The sequence below is a fragment of the Bacillus rossius genome, chromosome 18, assembly GCF_032445375.1.
Source record: "Bacillus rossius redtenbacheri isolate Brsri chromosome 18, Brsri_v3, whole genome shotgun sequence".
NCBI lineage: Eukaryota > Metazoa > Arthropoda > Insecta > Phasmatodea > Bacillidae > Bacillus > Bacillus rossius.
In genome coordinates, this window is record NC_086345.1 from 1,072,082 (window position 1) to 1,092,037 (window position 19,956).

The following is a 19,956-nucleotide window of genomic DNA, read 5'->3' on the forward strand; positions in this document are numbered from 1 at the left end:
GACATACCTTCTCTGCTCCCCATGTTGAATGGAAGAGGCACTGGTGACGAAGAAACGATTTTTAACATATTTTGCATTGTATGTTTGGACATGATTTCCAGTTGCAGTTGGCTTTAAAGAGATACTAGCTGCAGTACCCGGCTTTGCCCGGGCTGAACACCGGGTGATATATTGTCCGCGAGTTACAGCAAAATGGATAGCGATATGTCCAGTGTGGTGGACATTAAGAAATGACACATAATTACTGTTTGTGTATCTGTGACCTATGATTTTCTGTTTGCCCATGGTGATCGGTTGAAAGGTTTAGAAGTTGATGCGCTACAGTTCCATCTAGCGGCGAGTTACAAAAAAAAATGTATAGCATAAAAACCTTCTTCATGATAAAAACACTTCGATGTGCCAACTTTCATGGCGATCGGTAAAACAGTGTAAGAGTTTATCGACGTCATACATACCAAAATCCAATTATATATATTCTTATGTTTCGAAATTTTGGGGCTTTGCGGAAAGTTGATGTTCAGGACCTCGAATGGTTTCGAACACTCCATCTCGAAAGAAATTATATTTGAAATTCCTGAAATTTTCAAAATTTTGGGGCTTTGTCCCCAGAGGGGGAGGGGTGATTTTGAGGACCCTGAATGGCTGGGAAACAATAAAAATCGAAAGAATGATATTTGAATTTTTTTAAATTTTGGGGTTTTGACCCCTGGGGTGGAGGGGGGTGTGATGTTGAGGACCCCAAATGGCTCGTAAACACTCCAAATAGTAAAAAAGTATTCTTAAATTTAAGAAATTTTTCGAAATTTTGGGTTTTTGCATTTCCCCAATCGCCTTACCACAAATTTCTTGGAGAACACGTCTTTGGGTAAACGTTCCGCCATCCCCCAGACACTTTAGTAAGTAATGACTTAATTTTAATACAATTTCCTCCAATTTTTCGAAATTTTGTGGCTTTCACTTTTGTGAAAAGGGGGGGGGGGGGGTTGAGGTTCAGGACCTCGAATGGTTCGGAACACTCCATCTCGAAAGAAATTATATTTGAAATTCCTGAATTTGTCGAGATTTTGGGGCTTTGCCCACAGAGGGGGAGGGGTGATTTTGAGGACCCTGAATGGCAGGGAAACACTAAAAATCGAAAAAGAATGATTTTTGAAATTTTCTAAATTTTGGTACTTTGACCCCTGTGATGTTGAGGACCCCGAATGGCTCTTAAACACTCCAAACCGAAAGAGAATAGGTTTTCGAAAGTTTGGGAAATTTTTTTATTATTGGGTCTTTGACTCCTTGTGGGGGGAGGGTAGTTTGAGGACCCCGAATGGCTCGGAAACACTCCAAATAGTAAAAAAGTATACTTAAATTTAATAAATTTTTGGGTTTTGCACTCCCCCCCCCCCTCGCTCCCACAAAATTGGGTGCGAAGTCGACTTTGGGTAAAAGTTCCACCATGCCCCGGACACTTTAGTTCGTAATGACTTAATTTTAATACAATTTCCTCCAATTTTTCGAAATTTTGTGGCGTTCACTTTTGTGGAAAGGGGAGGGGGGGGGGAGATTCAGGACCTCGAATGTTTCGGAACACTCCATCTCGAAAAAATAGATATTTGAAATTCCTAAAATTATCGAAATTTTGGGGCTTTTTCCCAGACGGGGGCGGGGGCTTCGAGGACCCTGAATGGCTCGAAAACGCTTAAAATCGAAAGATAAAGATTTTTTAAAAATTTTAAACTTTCGAAATTTTGGGGCTTTAACCACCTGGGTGGGGGGGAGGGGGTGATGTTGAGGACCCCGAATGGCTCGGAAACACTCCAAATGGAAAGAGATATAAAGGAAAACTTATTACCTACCTATGAATAATTTTCTAAATAAATTAATAAATAACTCTATGTTTAAGAATTTACGTACATACATAATATTAAACTTCAAACTATACACACCAAAAATACTAAGGATGTTTGTGAAACTATTTTTTATTTGTCATAATGTTTAAAACATTTGTAGGATTTGTTTATATGTAAAACTGTGGTGGCCATATTCCGCTTATCCAAAGGAGTATAGAAATTAATAGAGATATCACTTCCTGTACACAACACAAATCTTTTAATTAAGTAAAAAAAAACATAGTCCAAAATGAAACAAAAAGTATAAATAACAACTAATTTGTCAAAAAAAATTATTCAAGTGGAATGACAATGTTAACATCCACCTGAAATTTAATAGAAGTAGGTAGGTAAGAATATATATATATATATAAATAAAGAAAATAAATGAAATTAAAACATACATAAATAAAATTATCTCACACTCAACCAAACATAATGTTTAATATGAAATAAAGGAAGATGGCAATTACACGTAACTATTCTAATTAATAAAAAAAAATCAACCTACCTGAAATAGTAAAATTAAAATTTTTCAACAATTTATTACATTATTGATAAATATTTCTGGTCTTCGGTCTCAGTAGCCCTAAGACTCTTGACGCTCGGCAGATAAATTATAATCACTAAACCAAACTCCTTGCAAATAAGTTATAAGTAGGTACTGTAAAAAAATAACAATATTGACAAATAGAAAAAATTAGTAGGCCCTACCAACCTATAAATAAATTTCGAAGAAATTTATAAGTTTAAGAATTTATATACCTACATAATATGAAACTTGAAACTATCCATACAATAAAAACCTAAGAATGTTAGTGTAACTAATTTTTTTTATTTGTCATAATACCTAAAAATACGTATGTTTCCAAAATGAAACAAAGTATTAATAATGACCAATTTGACAAAAAAAATGTACAACTGAAATGACATTGAAAACATACACGTGAAATTTAAAAGAATTATGAGTGCCCTAGGTAGGTAGAAAAAAAATATATAGAAGAAATTAAATTTAAAAAAATGGGTGCGTGTACTTAGGTACGCGCATGAGAAGTTATACTTCTTTGGCATCATTAAAAAATAGTTTTTAATTGCATGCAAAAATATTGCGTGGAGTCCCTCCGTGCGGAAGAAGTGAATCTTCGTAATATGGAAATGAAAATAGGAAGGGGTAGAAATTAATTTTTAGTGATATCATATTGTATCAAATCAAACTAAAAAATAAAGGAAATAAATTTGTAACGATTCATAGATTGATCTTCAGAGAGAGAGACACCTATTAAATGTCTATAAAACTTACTTTTTTATGAGAGCATATTTTCATGAAATAAATCATGAAATCATTCAACGATAAAAGCTGTTTATTTAACTAAGCGGACGGGTTCGCCCCAAGGAGAAAATTGACGCGGCGAGACCTCGTGGACATAGAGAAATGACACACACTCAGTATTTGTGTGTTTATGAAACATTATTTTTTTTCAGCAATTTAAATTGTAATATACAAAAACGGTATTGAAAATTGAAACAAATATGGCGACACTACAAACTGTCAAGATATTTATTTTTACTTACTCTCTACTTAGTTCCTTACAATAGAAAAACGTAACGTAAAGGCTTGAAAGCTATTGCTCGGCAGGCATAGAGGAATGACACTAACAGTTTGTATATCTATGACACACATTACATAAAATTAAGATATATTTTTTTAACCCGTTTAAAGGTTATTTTTTCAGACAAAATATAGCCTATGTCCATCCCCAGGATATAATCTATCTCCTTGCCAAATTTCATTACGATCCGTTCAGCCGGGAAAAGGTAACAAACAAACAAACAGACATACAGACAGACAGACAGACAGACAGAGTTACTTGTCATTTATAATATTAGTTTTTATTTTCAACTGGCGAGTTATGCTCGTTAAATTGCGTGGCGCAATTTTTATTATTTCGCCGATGAAACGAAAACTCTTAAGTTTTTGCCATTTTAGTTATTCGGCGAGGAGTAGTGGGTGATGGTAAACAGATTTATTCAGCTAAAGAGAAATGTAATTCTATAAAAATTTATATCAATCAATAACACTGCAAGTAGGAATTAGCGATGGCTGGTTAGTAAATTTAATTTACGAATTTGGGGCCATGTGTCGACCATTTGGTAGGTACATTATGTGGTTGGTATAATTTTCTCTGAATTTTAGGCTTGTAAAATCCTTTGCGAGTTTAATTTCTGCACGAGAAATATTAACAAGGTGAGTGCGGCGAGCGAACGAGACACAGAAATTAAATTTATACTCGGTTGGAATTTACTTGTTCAAATGTAATTACTCATAATTTCCTATAACTTGACAAAAAGTATACATGATGAGTGTTTGCGTCACGGTCCTTCGGATTACAAAGTAGGAGAAGCAAAGAATTCTGAGATTTTAAGATATATAATAACATTCTGCATACTTAAGAGTTTATTGAGCTAGTGTTGATAAGATTGTTTAGTCACAGAAAGTTAATGAAAGTACAGAATGTGTGTTTCTAGGACAGCTCAAGATATGTACAGTCCTTTTAATAAATTGTTTATAAATTAATAAATTTTGGTTAGGTCAACTACTAAATGAGGCCTTTTTATAGTACTATATTAACTTAATAAACATTAAAACTAAGGAGCACAAATAGAAATATCGTTTTAAAATTGTTATGATATTTTAGTAGAGAGTTTTATAAATATACATTTTTGATGTGACAACGTCTAATAAATCGATGAACGCTGGCAGCACGCACGAAAAATTGTCCCACTACGGATGTCCCACTACGGATGTGTTTACGCATGCGTTGCATCTCTCTGGTATGTTGCGGAAGGTACAGAGAACTCGGCCGGCACGTGGCGGCGTACTGGTTCGAGGTTATTGTTGTGCACCGCGCCACGGGATTATTGTCATGAGTTATTATTTGATCAACTAAATCACACACCGTATTATAGTTATGAGCCCACGAGCGTGTGAATATTACGAGTCCAACAGAGAATATGCTAGTTAAAAGAAATTCAAACAAATATCGTGCGTGGAATATTTTTAATTTATACCATCTGAAAAAAATCATTCTCTTCATGGTTTCGTGATAATTCAATAAAATTGATTCAATTTTATTCATAAAAGTATGCAGAGGTAGATTTTATCATACAAAATAGAGAAAAATTAAAAAAAAATTTCTTCCTCAAAGAATATATTTTTAATGCCTAAATGGTTTGGTTGCAAAAACCTATTACGGCTCAGTCTCAGGCCAAATATGATATTTCCTTTTCTTCTGGATCAATCATTTCATCAATGTTTTGTTATGACGTCAGGTTAAACTATCGTCCGTAAACCGACTTTACAGACAACCAATTTTTTAATACTGTTTGTTTACACTATTTACATGGAGTAGTGTTTTTATAGTAGTGTTCAGATCATAGTGTGAACCTAACCGGATGCTATTTTGATATGTACTTACAGTGGTACCAAGGGGGATATATGATATTGCCTGGTAAGCATAGGTCTAATGTTTTGGTCAATTTTATGCAGGTTTCTAATAGGATATAATGCTTCCAACAGTCATTGACGGTAACAGTCATTGGCTCATACACTCATTGGCTCCAATGTTCATTGGCTTATTGTAAGTATAATTAAATTAGTAGGGGAACTGTGCCTAATATCGCACCCATTTTGAAAATGCTGATTTATGTGGAGACAAATTTCCTAAAAAAATAATTAACAGCTGTTTAGCATATTAGGGTTATTACTGCAAAACATGTTATGTTGGACATGGTTTTATTTTCATTTATTTGCAATTTATAACAAAGAAAGGGATTTGATGCACTTTCGTCATTTGAAAAACAGTGTTCCTTATATCGCACACTAGTGCGATATTTGGGACACCATTTTTTTAAAACTAATATATCTGGCACATCTTCCATTAAAAAGAATAACTAACAAATGGTTCAGTTTACATCGTTCTTATGCTGGTATGTTGCAAAAAAAAAGTTTCTAATTAAAACTAAATTTTAAATATGCATTTTCAAACTAGAACAATGAAATAAATACGAGTCTCATAAATCTTGAAAATATTTGTAGCATTACCCTTCCAAACAAAAATCACATATAAATGAAGTGTAATAATCTGTTCCTGAACACTCTTCATGGCACCAAATGAGACATTTTGTACAGAGAACCATTTTTCCACCTGCCTGTCTTGTGAATACAACTGGTCGCAGTAAGGACACACACACAATCTTCATCATCACTATTTTCTTCATCTGTGGAAACTGTCAGAGGTTCAGCCATCTCTTCTTAACTTGATTCTGAAGACAGTGATATCTTCGTCTTCCGTTTCTTTTGTTTGTTGCTCTTGTTGTCCGCAAGAGATTCCTTCTAGCTTAGAGTTTTACCTGTCTCACAACTTTTTTTCCCTCGTTCAATATTCTTCTTGTAGCCCATCTGTAGCTGTTTTGTCCTACCCTTCATAGATATGTTTTTCACATCATCGGATAGCTTGTTTTTGTAAGGCGAACTTGTCAGTACGGCAGCAGGGCAGGTTGGTCGACCTCTCCCTCTTGATGGTTTTGTTTGGTTGGATTTCAGAGAAGGCACAGGTGAAATGTCAGCAGGACCTACTAGAATCCCTGACGCCATGCTAGTGCTTGGCTGAGATGATGAACAGATGTCACTAGGACTTTTATGAAGCTCTTGTTGGATAGGCCTACTTGCTGTTGATATGCCTAACGACCGAATTCCTTTGTTTTGTAGAGCGGTGTCGTATGAGGTTTGTTTACTTTATCGTTATATAGAGGGCTACTGTTGTGCTCGCTAACAAACTCATGTTGACCGAAAATGTTGCGGTATCAAGGTAACAAGCCAGTTTTCTTGAAACCAGTTGTAGCTGTTTCAACAGTAACTGCCTTGTTGTAAGCTTCTCCCAGAAGTCTTCCAACTTGATAGTGAGTTACCACTCTGCCTTCATTTTGCTTGAGCCAAGTTTCCATTGCTTGAGCATAGTAAGTTTTCAGGGGCAAAATAAATGAAGCATCAAGGGGCTGCATTTTGTTTGTGCAGTGGATGGCGGGGGGGGGGGGGGGGGGGGCAACACACAATGTGCACACCATTTTCACGAGCAAGCTCCAGTAGTTGAAGATTTCGGTATGGAAATAATGTCCATCATGCACCAATATGACAGGATCTTCTTTGTTAGGCTTCACAATGGCCAAGAACTGCTGTTGGAACCACTGAAGGAAACTGTCTATTTGTATCCAACCAGATTTATGACACACAGCTATAGAACCATTTGGAGTGCCATCAAGCAGTTCTGGTTTAATGTTGACTCTGGGAAAGACTATAAGTGGTGGGATATAGTGACCCGAGGCATTCATACACGTAACTAGTCACCAAGGAACCTCTTTCGGCAGAAGATACTGCTCCGACCTGACGTTTCCCCTTTACTGAAACCACCCTACTAACTTTGTGCTGCACGACAGTGAGACCTGTTTCATCACAGTTGTAGAGACTATTTGGGGAATGTTTAATAACAACCATCAATGGCTGAATGAATGAACGTAGCCATTTCCATCCCGCTGCTTCTTCTCCCTTAGAAAAAGGATGGCATTTACCATTCTTTTCTGCCAGTTCAAAAGCCATTCGTTTAATGTCTTCAGCTGTTAAGCCATAAAACTTAGCCTCCATTTCCAATGCGTACCTTACCAATGCTTCCTCTATTTCATCATCAAATGCTGGCTTCCTTCCAAGTTTTGTAGAAACTAGTTCATCTACATCTTCCTCACGACTATTAACTTTGTCTTTCAATGAAGATTTAGGAACATCAAACAGTTTCGATGCTCGTGACAATCCCATTTATTTTCCTCTGACTGCTAATACAGCATCTCTCATGTTTTCTTGTGACCACTGTTTGCGCTTTTTTGGCGCCATCTGTAAAGAAAAATGCCAAATATACAAAATTCTTTTGAAATAAACTCTTAAATGCATACGCATAACATTCCTCAAAACAAAACTGTAAGCTACACATCACAAATCATTCACTCAGATAGCATTACAGGCAGCCTGCTTGCATGTGTGTGCATGTGACAATTTCAAACTGTGTTTGTTTTAACCAATGTATCGCCTGCTATTTTCAAACTACGCAAAAGTAATTTCAATAGTTAGGTATTTTTCTACTTATGACATATTTTGTTTTATATACAATGTAAGTAACATGCCACATACAATAATGTATAATATCTGACTGGATAATAATGTAATGTAGGTTGCATTGTATTGTATTAAGCTGCTAGTCGTAGAAAATTTAAGATATTCCTAATATCGCACCATGCGATATTAGGACTACTTCAATGTGCGGTATTCGGCAAATGCAAGCAAAACAAAAGGCGGCCATTTTTACAAAAAACGTAACTTCAATTAAAATAACCACTCCTACTAGCAACACTTTGGTATTATGACACGCTATTTATACAGTCAAATTGTAAAAAACACATACCTTTGTTGTTGAAACAAATCGAAGAAGTGACCCCTTACGAATATTTAGCTCACAGTAAAAAATTCATTCTCTCCTAGCACACGCAAATCTTTGTGAGGACGCTATACTCTCCCACCGACACGGTACTTTGCCCGCAGCTACGAGCTGTGCTTATTGCCGCTATGTTGCACCACATACCGGCCGAGATACCATGGGGTGCGGAATTAGGAAGCGGTGCGGTATTAGGCACAGTTCCCCTATTATTTTACATGAAATTTTATTGATTTGCAACATTCAAGGATAGAACCAAAGATGTAAATATATCGTGTCTATCATTATTTAATTAAATGGATATTTTGATGACTTTTTTTTGGGAGTTTTCCCGAATCTCTAAGTCAATAATTACGGATTTCCAAGAATTCGTTCGAATTTTAAGATAGCGGCTACCGTGAGAGATAACTGTCTGCACTATAGTAGCTAAGAATTAAACTAACATGATGGTAACACACTAAAATATGGCATTTGTACTATGACACTATCGCTCCTAGTAACAAGTATCGAAAACAAGATGGGGGTCTCCAGCAGACTAATACAGGATCTCGGACGTGACATACTAGCTGTCGATATGTGTACCTTGGCATTAGTGGTAGGTCAATCTGTCGGCGGATTCTGTGGAAGAAGAATCTGTCATCATTTTTTATTTTTTGGCTCTTGCGGAGTTTGAACCAAGGGCGTAAGTGCGTGTTTTAAGTAATATTTTATAAAATATGAATGATTTAATTTTTTTATGAATTTATAATTTTTTCTGATAATAGTTATGAATTTTCAAGATGGCGAGCGTAACGAAGAGTGCAACGATCTGGATTCCAAGATGGTGTCCGTAACGAAACGCGCAACGATTATGTCATACACGTCCAAGATGGCGGGCATAATGAAATGTGCAATATTTCTAGATTCTAAGATAGCGACCATAACAAAATGTAAAATGGTGTTATTAAAAAATTTTTATTGAAATTTTGTAAATTAAATTTTTTATGATTTTTCAAATTTTTCGCGATTTTATAGCATATAAAATACGGATATTCAAAAGACGGCCGTAACGGAATTTGCAATGGTGATGACATAGTTAAAAATGGTGGTAATGGTGTCCTAATTGTCAAGTCCATGACCTCGGAGGCTGTAGATATGGCTATTGGCGTTTTTGAGGACTAAAACAGGAAATTTTTCTTCAGAACGGTAATTTTTTTCCGTCGAAATGGGATTTTTATTCGAAAAATTTTGAGTCATTTTGAGTTATTTTTGTTTCCAAAATGGCCACCGTGACATCAGAGCAATCGGTCATTGACGCCATCCTCAATTCTAAACCCTAACCCAGTGCCAGGAGGAACTATTATACACTACTGCCGCCTATTTGAATTGTTATGCAACTGTTTCATTTTTCGTTATGGTCACCATCTTGAAAATTCACGTTTTTTCAGCTAGGAAATCGGGAAAAAATTTATTAATACACACTTTTATAAAAAATCATTTTTGACAGCTTGGACTATTACATCACGGCCGCTATCTTGAAAATTCGTATATTTATGCTAGGAAAAAGTGAAATATTTTAACTTAATAAAAAAGTAATTATAGCCATTTTAAAAAAAAAAAACGATATAGCAACTTGGATTATGTCATGTCCACCATCTTAAAAATTCGTTATTATTTAGCTGGAATTCGAGAAAAATTCTTCAATTCATAAAAAAAAATATATTTTTTATATATACTGATTGATTCTATTGTTTGTTGTCCTTGGTTCAATACTTTATATATGCAATATAATTAACATTACAGTTTTACTATATAAAAGCAGTTTAAGATATTTTCTACCAGTCTCCAGTTGATGATAAAATATTGGCCGCCATCTTGAAAATGTGTATTTATTAAACTAGAAAGTCGAGAAAATGTACAAAATTCATCAAAATTCAACAAATTATTAATTTATTATTTTATAGATTACAGTGCTTAGTGCGAACCTTGCTCGATCCAAAAATAATAATTTTAAGTAAAAAAAAACTACTGTTTAGTAAAATATGGTAGAAAATCCTAAAAGAGGCTTAAATTCCTCTACGACCAACCTCCAGTAAGCAGATTGACATAATAGCCACCATTTTGGAAATCCATAATATTTGACCTAAATATTCGGAAATCATTCGAAAAATCATCAAAAATATTTATATTAATGTATGATTGATTCGATACATTTCAATCCTTGGTTTGACTCTTGGCCAGTGATAAGAGTAACTAAAGCTAAAAATATTTTTATTTTATTTTGAATGGATGGAGCTTAATATAATGAGTACATTGCTGGAAAGTTTTGTTAGTGAAAAAATTGAAAATCTGACAGAAAGGTACATGGCTCGAGTTTTGTTAGTGAACCAATGAACTGAGCTGATCTGGAGGAGTTCATGGCTCGAGTGTGTGTTAGTGAACCAATGAGTGGTGCTGACATTGGAGGAGTACACGTCTCGAAGGTTTATTAGTGAAACGATGAGAGGAGCTGACTTTGAAGTAAACGGCTCGTGTTTTCGTTAGTAAATTCATGAGCGGAGCTGACTTTTGAGGATTACACGGCTCAAGTGTTTGTTAATGAACCAATAAGCTGCGCTGACTTTGGAGGAGTACATGGCTCGAGTGTTTGATAGTGAACAAACTGATCTTGATGGACAGAGATCTAGTATTTGTTAGAGTATTTTTTTAGTTAATCAATTAGCGGAGATGACCTTAGAGGAGTACGTACGTTTTTAAGTGTACAAATGAGCTGAGCTAACCTCAGAGGAGTACATGGCTCGATTTTTAGTTAGTGAAACGATGAGAGGAGCTGACCTTGAAGAAGTTTACTTCAGTGTTTGTTAGTGAACTAATGAGCGGAGCTGACATAGGAGGAGTACATGGCTCGATAATGTGTTAGTGAACCAATTATTGGAGCTGACATTGGAGGAGAACACGGCTCGAGTGTTTGTCAGTGAACCAATTGTACAGAGTTGACCATGGAGGAATACGCAACTCGAGTGTGTTAGTGAACCAATGAGCGAGGCTGACCTTGGAGGAGTACACGGCTCGAGGGTTGGACGCGCCCTTGAGCAGCGACACGTTGAACTCGGCAGGGATGTCGGCGAAGCCAGGGATCTTGTAGAAGCCAGGGCCTCTGGTGAAGACGGCTCCCGAGGGAGTGTGCAGCGTCTCCTCGAGTGTGAAGAGACCGTAGCCTTGGACGAAGCCTCCTTCCACTTGGCCGATGTCTATCGCCGGGTTCAGGCTCTCGCCCAGGTCCATCACGATGTCCGTGCGCCGAACCTTCCACACCACAACACCCGAGTCAGACCGCTGTCTCCCTGCGGCGTGCACATCAACTGCACTCGCCTCTGAGACTGCACCCACCTGGTGGTCGCCCGTCAGACAGTCGATCTCCACCTCCGAGCACGCCGCGCCGTACGTGAAGTACGAAAATGGGCAGCCTTCATTTTTTTCCCAATTATAACCAATGCCAGGAGTTCTGAAATTGTAATTTAATATTACTCAGTGAAAATTTTTACAGTAAACAGTTTATAAACATTAACTTAAAAAAAAAAACTTTTCGATGGAGGTTCTATGCCATTAAGTATTTCCACAACACAACATTGTGAAAACTATTCTGCTAATATACTTATCAAATATCATGTATAATTGAATTAGTGACATACCATAACGATGATGAAAACCTTTTAAAATAGATCTAAGTAATAATTGGTGTATTCTGTTATGTATACACAAAAAAAATACTTCACTACAAATTTCTTTTGAGAGAATTTGGTATAGGATTCAATTTCATCTTAGTCATTACCTATAACACTTACCATATTTGGTTAGTATACAAAGATCCCATCATCATGGTTTTCCTTGCCTTTGCAAAAGATGATTTTTATTTAGATTTTTTTGATAGAATGGACCTAATGCTATAACATTACTTGTGTACTTTCAAAATATTTACTTGTATTAATAATACTTATCTTAAATAAAAAAATATTTAGTTATTAATATTCTTTTTGTGATGCATGATTTACTATGTAGCCGAATGATTTGTTTATAGAAATAATTGAAGATATTTTGCAGTATAAGTGAAAAGTTAATTGGCTTTTTTTAGAAAGAAACCACTATGTGAAACATTGAATATAGATATAGGTAGGGGATATTGTAGTTGCCAAAGAATATGACATCTTCTAATAAATTATCTTTTAAAAATTCTAGATGCTACATGTATGCTTCCTGCTATGCTGATTTTTGATCACTATTACCTATAAAATATCCCGTTACTACTAACGGAAACCTCTCAAGCCAAAAAAATTATGATTGAATACTGCTCTAATATCATCTGCAAACTGCTGAAGTTTTATTTCAGAGCCTTCCGTTGATCGCAGTAAGATTTCAATGATCTGCAATGTCATAGCAGTATATCTGCAACCTGCATCACACATTCCTTGTGATAATGTCATAAGATCTTCGTTAGCAGAAATTAAAGAAGCATTTCAGGGAAAATTTTATTATTCTCGATAAAGTTTTTTCTGCGTTTAAATCAAATGTGCAAGAATTTTTACCAGTTATAAGGGCAGTAATATTAATAAAAAAATTACAGGCAGTTACTTACTTATATATTTATTTATTGAAAATGATAATTATATACTCGTTATATTAATTTAAAGCTATTTACAGAGCATGGATAAATAAATATAGATTTTAAGAAGATAACACGTAAGAATGTGGTAGTGACTGAATACATAATATTTTATATTTTGTAACCGAGCCAAATTCTCTCCCAGAAAACTCAGGTACTGAATGCCCCAGGTCTGCAACAATATTCGCCCAACTGCAGCAAATCATGACTCATGCGGTGGTTAGGATCAACAGGCTGTCCAGTCGGTTGGCATGCGAACTGTAACGTTTTACGGAAGCTCATTACGACGGCCGAAAACCTCCTAGAGGGGTGACCAACTGGCGTCCCACCTGAAGAATATTACTTCCAAGAAATATTACAGGAAAATCTTTCGTATTAGCAGTATTTTTATGCAAGTTTTGGATAAATTGTCACTCTATACTGTTATGAAAATATTTTATACTTTCATTAAAATTTAAAAAAATATTTGAATGAAATATTTTTAACAGATATGTGATATTTCCTAGTAATTATTAATGTTTAGTAGCGTAATTACGTAAAATGGAACAGAAGTCTATGAATGGTAATGAGACACAAAGATGGCAGACCCACGTAGACATAAACCAGTTTATAGTCACTTAAGTATCTATACCAAATGTATTCGTGTGCCAAATGAGACTCCATGATGGTTCAACTACCCTGGAATATATTTGGTGAACTAAAATAGTCATAACAAGTAGTATGTAAATGTTCCTCCAAGTGTGGTGTTGGTGTGCGCCATATTGGATTCTGCCATCATAGCGGCCACGTAGGTGGCAAGGGGTACAATGGAAAGCTAGAGTAGTGGGAACTTGGCGAAACTGGCCTCTCTGGCATGTCTAGGCGATGGTGAAATGTTTACCCATGCCTGACCAGAGTTGTCTAGTTCAGCCGACATCTTAGGAGGCTCGTGCTCCAGTAGGAGCTGACCGGAGCAGTTACTCGCCTGAAGTCACGGTCAGGTAGTAATTACATCCAAGCCCTGATCAGGAGCGAAGAGAAAATGAAGAGCCCTGCTGAATTTACATGTGACCGCTGGATCATCTGCATTAAACACCGGGAAATACAAACAGAAACTAGTCCAGCAAAGTTTCAGTGGGAGTGTAAAGTAAGGAAAATAATTATAAATAAGCTAGATTCATAAAATCATTAAAAAAAAAAATGAGGTAAAATGGTAAATTTTGTCCAACAGTACTTATTTTCGGCACGTACTCACCCGCTGAAATGTGGAACATAGGGTAAATTAATTAAAAAAATTTAATAAAATGTTAAATATGAAAAATAATAATTAATGATAATAAGGTAATACAATCGTGCTGAGGTTTAAATAAAGAAAGTTTATCTCAGATGATGAACATGGTGTATTTTCACAAAATCGGCAAAATGAGGGAGGCCGTATAACACTGAGAAAGAAATGGTACGGTGACCTTCAGATCTCAGTGGAAAATGGGGAACTTAAAACCCAGTAAATGAAATATGTGGGTATGGAACCACTGTATATGAGCCTTTAAAAAAAAACCAAAGAAAGGCATAATGAATCAGACCTGACATTCTGGAACTGGAAAAGACAGAATGAATTTGCTGCTTACTCGATAAACATTGCAAAACCTCGGTCCCAGAATCTACATTTGTTAGCTGAACATAGGATTAGGTTGTCAAAGCTCTGACAGGTGATCAGCCCAACAGGCTGGAACAGAAGATACCTGTGAGGGAAATTTCCAAAGCTTGAAAAGGCGAGAAAACCGAAAATATCAACACCTCAAAATGTGAAAGAAAAGAAATTAACTGCTGATTAGTGACTTCAACTATGACAACTTTGATTGCTACAATATCATTTTAAACTATTGTTAAAACTATTGTTTAAAAGTGTTGTTAAAAATATTTTAATTAGCATAAGCACTCAAATTTTAAATTCTTTAAAAAATGAAACTGATATAAAATTATATAATAAATCTATAGGGACAGCTATCTTTAAGTGAAGAATAGGATCTTCCATGGCAGGCATAAGGTTTAACACTGCTTGAGGGATTTGAACAGAGGTCGTCCAAAGGTGAGTGGCGGGAATGGAACCCAAAGAACTTTCGGAAGGAGTCATGAGATACTCCACATAGAGGTCCAAACGCATTTTAGCGTTGATTTACCCTGGTTGTTACATAGCCTTAGCCTCTGTACAATTTCTTATTGCCAAAAATACGACTCTTTTGAAAATAAATTGTATGTATGTTTACATTTATTTTTTATATGTACGCTACCAGCTTCTAGTAGTGTATGCCAGAAGCCATCATTACTGTCAATATGTTTATAGGTTATTCTAATTCGAAAATTGACTATCTCCTTATTGGCTACCGCTGCTAATATGTTACCTGTAAAATCCGGTTGCTGACAAGCTAACTCTGTCGAAGTATGCTTTCTTCACCCAGTCTTTCCAATGGCCTTTCGGGTTGGCTTCTCGATATGGCTTGAGTCTGTCAACGATGGTCTGACAGGCATACTACAACACATAAAAAATACATTACATGTGAACTGTGTTGCGTACACAAATATTCCTACTTAAAATTTACCAGTTGTAGGTATTTATCCACAAGTAACATGTTTTTTTTTTTTTTTTAATGTTTTATTGTAAGACTCCTAGTATAACAATACTAATAACTAGAAATCTGAAAAATTCGCGAATTCATTTCGCGATAGGCTAAAATACAAATAGTTATACCTCAGTGCTGCCTCTGCTATTGGCTAACAACTCACCTGGATGACTCTGGGCCAATGAGAAACACCCAACCAAAGCTTTATCGAATCACAGGCTGCTACGTTGGGACGCCTCACAAAACAGCAGCCAATGAGTGGGTGACATTTGACTGAGTGTACGTATAACTATGGAGTTCATCCTACAGGACATTGAACCCGCGAATTTTACCGGTCCCTACTAATAACACACACTTTATATAGGTAAACTAGAAAACTTAGCACAGAATAGCACTATGGTTCAAAATGGGACAAAATTGGCAATTAAAAATTTTTTTTTAACAATAACGTGACGATACATTTCGAGGCTAAACCTAAAACATATTTTCTAGTGACCAGTCACCTACACTTTGTCAGTTTTTGTGGTTAACTGTGCCTTGATTATTTTTTTGTCTTTTATAACGCTGATTATAACTCGTATATTTTTAATGTGATATTATTTTAAAATTTACTACCTAAAGGCCAAGAACCGCACCTTGTTTTATGAGGCCTTATGACTGTCCAATAAAAGTAAAATAATAATAGTGCTGTTGAAAGCCGACATAACATATACCCTACCTATGTAACATATTTACTTACATATTTTGTTTTGAAATTTGTAAACATAATTTTTGTGCACAGTAATTAAGTAAAATAAGATGTCCTAACGCAAGGTTTGTAACAAACTTTTACAAGGTTAACACTTTGGTTGTTTATTACCTTACGAAAAACATGTGTATACAAAACATTCCTGAAACAGCAAACAATTTTAATATAGTGCCTAACTAAATACTTTCCATATAAAGTTTTTATTTTACGTTTGCAGTACTTTTAACATTCAAAATAACATATTTCTATTAAAGTCAAAATTTGTTTTAAGAAATTTAGAGGCCTTCTTCTACCCAGCTAACTCTTGAACGACTCTAGAATGGAGGTTAGCACTGTGCCGCCAACTAGTATTTTGGGCACAATTTTTAGTTTGAATTTTTTTAAAAATTAAATAATGTCACAAATCATTATATTGCGGCAAGAACTTAAACTTGTTCCTCCTCCTGTACACTCCCATTCAACCTTTGTCAGACCTGTCTCCCCAAGTTTTCCCAGCCCTAGATCTGATTTTTGCAGAGTCTTTGCCAGTCAGTCCGTGTATTGTTTTATTCCCGCTTTGGCGCACGAACGTCGCCTGTAATTCGCCTCCGATCCGTGACGAGAACTGCTAGGTCCTGCAAGCTCTCAGGGTCGGCTACTTCCAAGACCTCGCCTGACGCGAGCACTTCTTGACATGATCTCGAATCATCTTCGCCAACGTTCAGTCACGCCTCCGGGCTCAGAAGAGCGTTTTTCCCAATACCACATCAGCCCCACACACCCTCCCCCCTCTCCAAGATTTCCTGGGAACACTGGCCCAGAGCGATGTACGGCCACTAACCCCAGCCAGAGTTGGCCTGTCCCCAAGGCCACGACACAAGTCCCAATAGTGCATGCTTATGCCACCTGGCGGTAGTTTTGCGAATCACTTCCCCTGGGTGTTTGAACGCCCGCTAAACGCCTGCCCTCTGGCGTGTCACACAGTAATCAGTACCCCGTAGATCCTTCCCAGGCCACCAGAGCGCTGGATCAGTCCACTCCATAAGCCCAATGCTGCTAGCAGTCGCCTCGTGCGAGTCGACCTCTACTCGGTTCAGCCACACCTAAGTAGTTCGCGCTGACATCTGCCGGTACCACCAACTTCGAGATATCGAAGTCAGCCTTCCTCGACAAGCACCTCGGTAATCTTCGGAACCTTTCGGCCGAAAGCCAAAGCGTTCCCCCTTTCTTTCTTTAACTTCACCTTTTAATTACGAGTCTCTGTCGCCCCAACTTTACTGCGCGCCGCGATTCTGGACTGGCTACTTCGCATCTACGTCATCAGGACACCTCTCCGTTTTTATTTTAAGATGTGATCAACTATACAAGGGATGATTCCCAGATTCCCACAACGGTAGTGTTTAGTCGTTAGTCAGTCCGTGAAGATCTAGCTCAAATAGTCATGTTATAGTCATCATAAATAATTAATTTTTTAAAATCATGAAACGGATGCGACGGTTCCATGTGCTCAACACCCGGGCAGATCCTGGAAGACATCACCCTGTTTGGTGAGTTTTTACTACCTTTACTCTCCGACCATCATCGTGACTAGAAGGCATTTTCTGCCTATTTCACCAACTGTCTGTGAATCAGTCCTTAACATATGTGTTTCGAATCTATTCACAGACAAGGAACAAGTACCGGACCAGGGTACAAGTACCGGACCAGTTTACAAGTACCAGACTAGGGGTACAAGTACCGGACCAGTTTTTCAAGAACCGGACACATTCCAAGGACCAGATCAGTCTCTACGGGCAAGGGACTAAGGCCATCTGACTTCCCATGAGCTGTTCCACTTCGTCCAGCAACCTTCAAACTGCCAGCCCTACAGTTTTTAAAACCTTTTCGGACTAGCATGGAATCACGACGTTGGACAGATCAGACAGTCAGGAATTTATCATTAGGACTTGGAAGATCCTGGGACTGTGAGTCAGTTTATTGTTACGAATTTTATTTAAATTATGTTAAAGATCTATTTAATTGTCTAATATGGGCCGGCCCATTCTTTTATGATGTGATTTTAAAACCATGTTGTATATGTTTCTTTGTTAATCAACTTATATAATATAATGTGAACAATTTCAAAGTAAAATAAAAACATAGGAACTAATGTCTGGACAAAATCATTATTCTGCCATCTGAAACCAAAAGATCCAGTGGTTGTCCCCGGTTATCTGGAGACACTGAGGAGTGTAACAGCACGTACACATAGCAGCGCTACTCACCAGGACGGCCATTCCATTCAAGTCGGAACCAGCACTCGCTGCCGTCGGTGACGTATTGGGAACCTTGTCCGTCGCTGTCTCCGAGATGTGGATGTAGTCGTGGGGGATCCCCAGCACCCTGCTTGCTACCTGTGCTCACAAACACCAGACATAAACCACCGCCATATGGGCGTGGGAGATCCCCAGCACCCAGCTTGCTACCTGTGCTCACAAGCACCAGACATGAGCTACTGCCGTGTGGTCGTGGGGGATCCCCAGCACTCTGCTTGCTACCTGTGCTCACAAGCACCAGACATGAGCTACTGTCATGTGGTCGTGGGGGATCCCCAGCACTCTGCTTGCTACCTGTGCTCACAAGAACCAGACATGAGCTACTTCCGGATCCCCAGCACCCTGCTCTCTACCTGTGCTCACAAGCACCAGACATGAGCTACTGCCGTGTAGTCGTGGGAAATCCCCAGCACCCTGCTTGCTACCTGTGCTCACAAGCACCAGACATGAGCTACTGCCATGTGGTCGTGGGGGATCCCCAGCACTCTGCTTGCTACCTGTGCTCACAAGCACCAGACATGAGCTACTGTCATGTGGTCATGGGGGATCCCCAGCACCCTGCTCTCTACCTGTACTCACAAGCACCAGACATGAGCTACTGCCGTGTGGTCGTGGGGTATCCCCAGCACCCTGCTTGCTACCTGTGCTCACAAGCACCAGACATGAGCTACTGTCATGTGGTCGTGGGGGATCCCCAGCACTCTGCTTGCTACCTGTGCTCACAAGAACCAGATATGAGATACTGTCATGTGGTCGTGGGGGATCCCCAGCACTCTGCTTGCTACCTGTGCTCACAAGCACAAGACATGTGCTACTGCCATGTGGTCATGGGGGTTCCCCTGTACTCTGCTTGCTACCTGTGCTCACAAGCACCAGACATGAGCTACTGCCATGTGGTCGTGGGGGATCCCCAACACCCTGCTTGCTACATGTGCTCACAAGCACCAGACATGAGCTACTGCCACAGCCGAGCGTGTTGATGTGCCGGAATCTGTGGTAGACGCACCTGGATCATCTTGGTGTGCAGGCCTTGTCCCATCTCTGTGCCGCCGTGCGTCAGAAGCACGGAGCCGTCCTCGTACACCAGCACCAGGGCCCCGGCTTGGTTCAGAAACAGCGCAGTAAATGAGATCCCGAACATTGTCGGCACCATGCTCAATCCTCTTTTCTTCCAGCGATTTTTTCTGTAAGTTTATTATAAACATTGCATATGAACAAATTAAATTTGGTTTAAATCATGTAAACATTGACGTCGGTGGAGA

The 19,956-nt window shown here is 37.9% G+C and overlaps 1 protein-coding gene across 2 annotated transcripts in view; it reads right to left on the reverse strand.

Annotated features, from left to right (window-relative positions):
- The window catches only part of LOC134541170 (xanthine dehydrogenase), a 228,666-nt gene that overhangs the window by 16,642 nt on the left and 192,068 nt on the right, over positions 1 to 19,956 (reverse strand). Inside the window, exons 22-26 of one of the 2 annotated variants that reach the window (XM_063384399.1) lie at positions 19,701 to 19,878; positions 18,644 to 18,772; positions 15,434 to 15,561; positions 11,783 to 11,897; positions 11,444 to 11,698 (exon numbers count right to left, since the gene is read on the reverse strand). In XM_063384399.1, the coding sequence (XP_063240469.1) occupies positions 11,444 to 11,698; positions 11,783 to 11,897; positions 15,434 to 15,561; positions 18,644 to 18,772; positions 19,701 to 19,878 (805 nt within the window). The other variant, XM_063384400.1, reaches the window with a different exon arrangement.